Source organism: Rhincodon typus, chromosome 8 (genome assembly GCF_021869965.1).
Source record: "Rhincodon typus isolate 14 chromosome 8, sRhiTyp1.1, whole genome shotgun sequence".
Classification (NCBI taxonomy): Eukaryota; Metazoa; Chordata; class Chondrichthyes; order Orectolobiformes; family Rhincodontidae; genus Rhincodon; species Rhincodon typus.
The window spans coordinates 40,051,613-40,055,730 of NC_063339.1; the positions used below are offsets into that span (position 1 = coordinate 40,051,613).

The window sequence follows — 4,118 nt, forward strand, 5'->3', positions numbered from 1 at the left end:
GAAACGTCAGCCTTCCTGCTCCTCTGATGCTGCTTGGCCTGCTGTGGTCATCCAGCTCTACACCTTGTTATCCTAGGCTAGAAATTAGCCAGGTTAGAGTTGTTCTATTGTGCAAGGATCGGATATACTTGGGTAATCTTGAACATTGCTAGGGTAAATGCCAAAGCTGTACTATATCAGAGCACCTTGGTTAGTAAAGTAGTCAGGTCTAATACACAAGTCTTCAGCACTGCAGATCGTTGTTCAGGCCTGCAGCCTTTTCCTCTTACATACAGTGATGTTAGCTGTGGACATTACATTGTTATCCTAAGATCAGCCGATGCATAATAAATCAAACTTAAACCCTCTGGCCTTCATCATTCAGTAGTATTAATATGCAGATCATTATTTGCATTAATTGGTTTAAAGGTAATAAAACAGATTTGCAGTTATTTATCATATATCAATCTGAATTGGATGGTGCTGGCAAAGTGGAAAGTTGAAAGCAAAAAGCAATGTACTTCCCCATGTAAAATAAGAAAAGACAGAGGGTGTTACTACATCCTCAGTTCCTGCAGGCAGTGGCAATGCACAAATGGCATTAGTAAAAATCTGACACTAATATATCTGGAAACAGAATTTCTTTATTAAAAGAGAGGAGAAATAATTAAATACAACTAAAATATGGTCAAATAATAAATTTTATTTCATAAAATGTTCGATTCAGCACTCTTGAAATATTAAAAATTCAACAGACATCTTATGACAGGGAGCTATGATTCACAACCAATGCAACAGGAGTCTTATCAGCTATATGCCATTCTTTACACTTCATGTCTGCGATTGTTGCAATGTAACTACAGTCCGAGAGAACACAGCAACTGACTAAACCAAATGAAATTGAGTACATTCTGCAAACAGATACTGATCAACCTATTTTAACTGCCCCCATTTTCCATTTGCAATACAAGGAAGTATTTTCTCTTTTAAAAAATTCCTATCAAAATAAGAAAATGAATTTGGAGGAACACAGGTACTGATGTTTACAGCAGCCAACAGTTTCACTTTCGGTCAATAAAAATATTGAACTGAACACTTTATACCAGAAATTACAACTCCATCTTGTATTAGCAACATTATTCTTGTATTTCTAAACATCACATTCCAAGTAACGAGAATGTTGAAACTTTCCAATAACAACAGTGACCACACTTCAAAAGAACATAATCAGCTACAAAGTGTTTTGGGCTATCCTCACAAAAGGATGTTGTATAAATTGAAACCTCAATATTAAATACAGGAATCAAGCCAATATCAATAGTATAATTTTTGGATGTAATTTTCTACTTTTTGAGTTTTGCATGAGGTGCAGTGTAACTGCAGCCCAGTGTGAACAGTCCACTGGGCAAGTACTTAGTTTAAGCAAATATAAAAAAAAAATTGTTATCAGTCAACCCTACATTTATATCATACACTCTTAATATCAAAACACGTCTAGGACCTAAGGTATGCATGGACATCTATGGTCATTAAACAATGGAGACAAAGATGTAAAAACCAAAAGAACTGCAGGTGCTGTAAATCAGGAACAAAGACATAAGTTGCTGGAATAACCCAGTGGGTCCAGCAGCATCTGTGAAGCAAAAAGTCAGAGTTAACATTTCAGGACCAGTGACCCTTCCTCAGAACTGGACTCCATCCCATTCTTTCAGTTCCTCCAATTCTGAGGAAGGGTCACTGGACCGGAAACTTTAACTCTGATTTTTTTCTTCACAGAAGCTGCCAGACCTGCTGAGCTTTTTCAGCAACTTCTGTCTTTGTTTTGGAGACAAAGATTTATTATAGTATTTCCAGCAGCAAGATCAGTATTTATATGCATGGCATATTTTAGTTCTAATCAACCAAGCAAATTAAACAAAATTGCACAGCCATATTTGGAATGCACTTCATTAAAATGCATGCCATAATGATGATTGCATATCAGATTTCCTTCATGAGGAAGTTCTCATGAATGCATGCAATACACAGTTATTTGATGGAATGCTGCTTAAGTTATATTTTAAGACATTCCACTGGAGTTATGTAAGAAAAATAATTTGCGCAAACACTGAAAACATTGAAATTTACATTCTTACATAATTCAACACAAAAATAGCTTTAAATTGTACCTTCAAACATTTACTCAATCTATAAATGACCAGTAAAGATGAAAAATGAATTTTGTATTCCTTTTGGGGATGTCATACAAATATCAATAAACTTGTATCAACCAATTTTTTTTTGTACACCCGCAAAATTCAAATAATCTCTTAACTATTCAAACTTTTTTAATAAAAATATCACTTGTCAATAAGGGTCAATATGGCAATTTTTGCTCAAGAGATAGTTTGGACACATCTATGTTTAAAGAAAGTGATCTTATAAAATGCTGCAGTATAATCCCAAAAAGGTATAGTTTTAGTTTAATAGGCAATTAAATATCAATCCTGTCTTACGCAGTAAGCTGCAAACACTCAAGGGATAGATTAAGATTTACATGTACAATTTGAATTTTTTTTAAATACTCAGACAATCATAAAGGTTGCTTTCCAAGGCACAATCTACAATAAAGCTGCCGCTGTTACAGTATGTATGTATGGTCAGTAACAATATTGCAATTCTATTAAGTATCCCTGTGATGTGGTCTTCAGCCACTCTGGAATACCTGTTGCTCATTTTACCAGTACAAAAATACAATGCAGTAAATCAAAGTGTCTTTTAAACTAAAACAAATTAAGATGGATACTTTTAGTCAAGATTATATTGAGAAAAAAAATACACCATATAAAGCTCATTATTTTTGCTACAAAATACTTCAGCACAGCAATGATAAAAGGTTTCTTATCAAATTTGAAAGTAAACATTTATTTCTTTATCTCAAGTGGCCAAACTAAATGCCTGTCAACTTGTTCAACATTTTTTGATAAAGTGCTACTGTAATGTTAATGAAGAGTTATGATTTCCTGCCAATCTAGGTTCAAGTGATCTGCCTTACACTAGTCTTGTCCACAACATACCGCACTTTAAAATTGTTGTTGCATGTATTTAAATTAATTTAAAACTAAACAGACGGTGTATCTACGCTACAATGTTTAAAACTGCAAAACCAGATTACTTCGGAGATTAAATTCAGTATGTACAGCAAGTCTAAAAGTCAAGGTTGCTCGACCTGTAATACTTCGCGCGGAAGATCAAGTTCAAATATTAAAAAAGTAAACCAATCATCTGTATTCCTTTGATTTACATCAGAAGTCAAATGAAACCCAACTTCTCTAATGCGTATTGCTCTTAATTTATGTAGTAATTCAACTTTTTGCTCTAAATCTACGTCATTTTCTTAGAAATCCTCAACAATTAATAATAATAAATGACTTCGTTTGACTATTCACGTACGTCGAAAGAAGCCCGAATCAATTTGATGAAGAAATATTAAATACTGTTGTGGAACAACAATAACCTACCCTGTGCAGCCAAAATATAATACATAATTCAATCTCATATGTAAATACTTCCTTTGTACCTGCTACAAATTCAGACATTGATCACACTGATGCCAACCCAATCTGAGGTGTACAAGCTGTACTCGACTTTATCATTATTATCGCCTTCCGAAAACTAGACAATATCTACTTAAACTATAAAAGATGCATTACCTTGCGTAAAGCTGGTACAAACAACCCCCGCCATTTCAGACTGTTCTCTTCACTGAAGAAATCATAAGGTTGCTGCATGGCTTTTGGACACAAAACTCCGCATCGGCCTCAGTTCCAACCCGGCGGCGACTCGAGGACCTCAAAACACAGATTCTACTTCTTTCCCCCCACCTCCCCGTTTTTATTTTTCGTTACAGTATTAAATAATATTTCAAATCAAGTGCGAGTCCTGGCGACTTTCACATTCTTCAGCATGGCAGCCGCAGACGGGACGCGGAGCAGGAAAAAGAGAAATGATCGATCCGACGGCCGAGGCGAGAGGTCACAGACATCCCTGGATCATTCCCTCACACGGCACCGCTCCAACTTCACTCCGCTTTCGCCGCTCGATGAATCAAGTCTCCTCCCAGTTGAGTCAAGTCTTGGTCGGGCAAAACAATGCACGAA

At 35.7% G+C, this 4,118-nt stretch overlaps 1 protein-coding gene across 1 annotated transcript in view; it reads right to left on the minus strand.

The window, feature by feature from the left end:
- Positions 1-3,777, minus strand: part of sos2 (son of sevenless homolog 2 (Drosophila)) — an 82,414-nt gene extending 78,637 nt beyond the window's left edge. The window contains exon 1 of the mRNA XM_048600107.1: positions 3,672-3,777. Coding sequence (XP_048456064.1) covers positions 3,672-3,749 — 78 coding nt within the window. The 5' untranslated portion in view covers positions 3,750-3,777. The remainder of the gene's footprint in view (positions 1-3,671) is intronic.
- Positions 3,778-4,118: the final 341 nt, after the last annotated feature.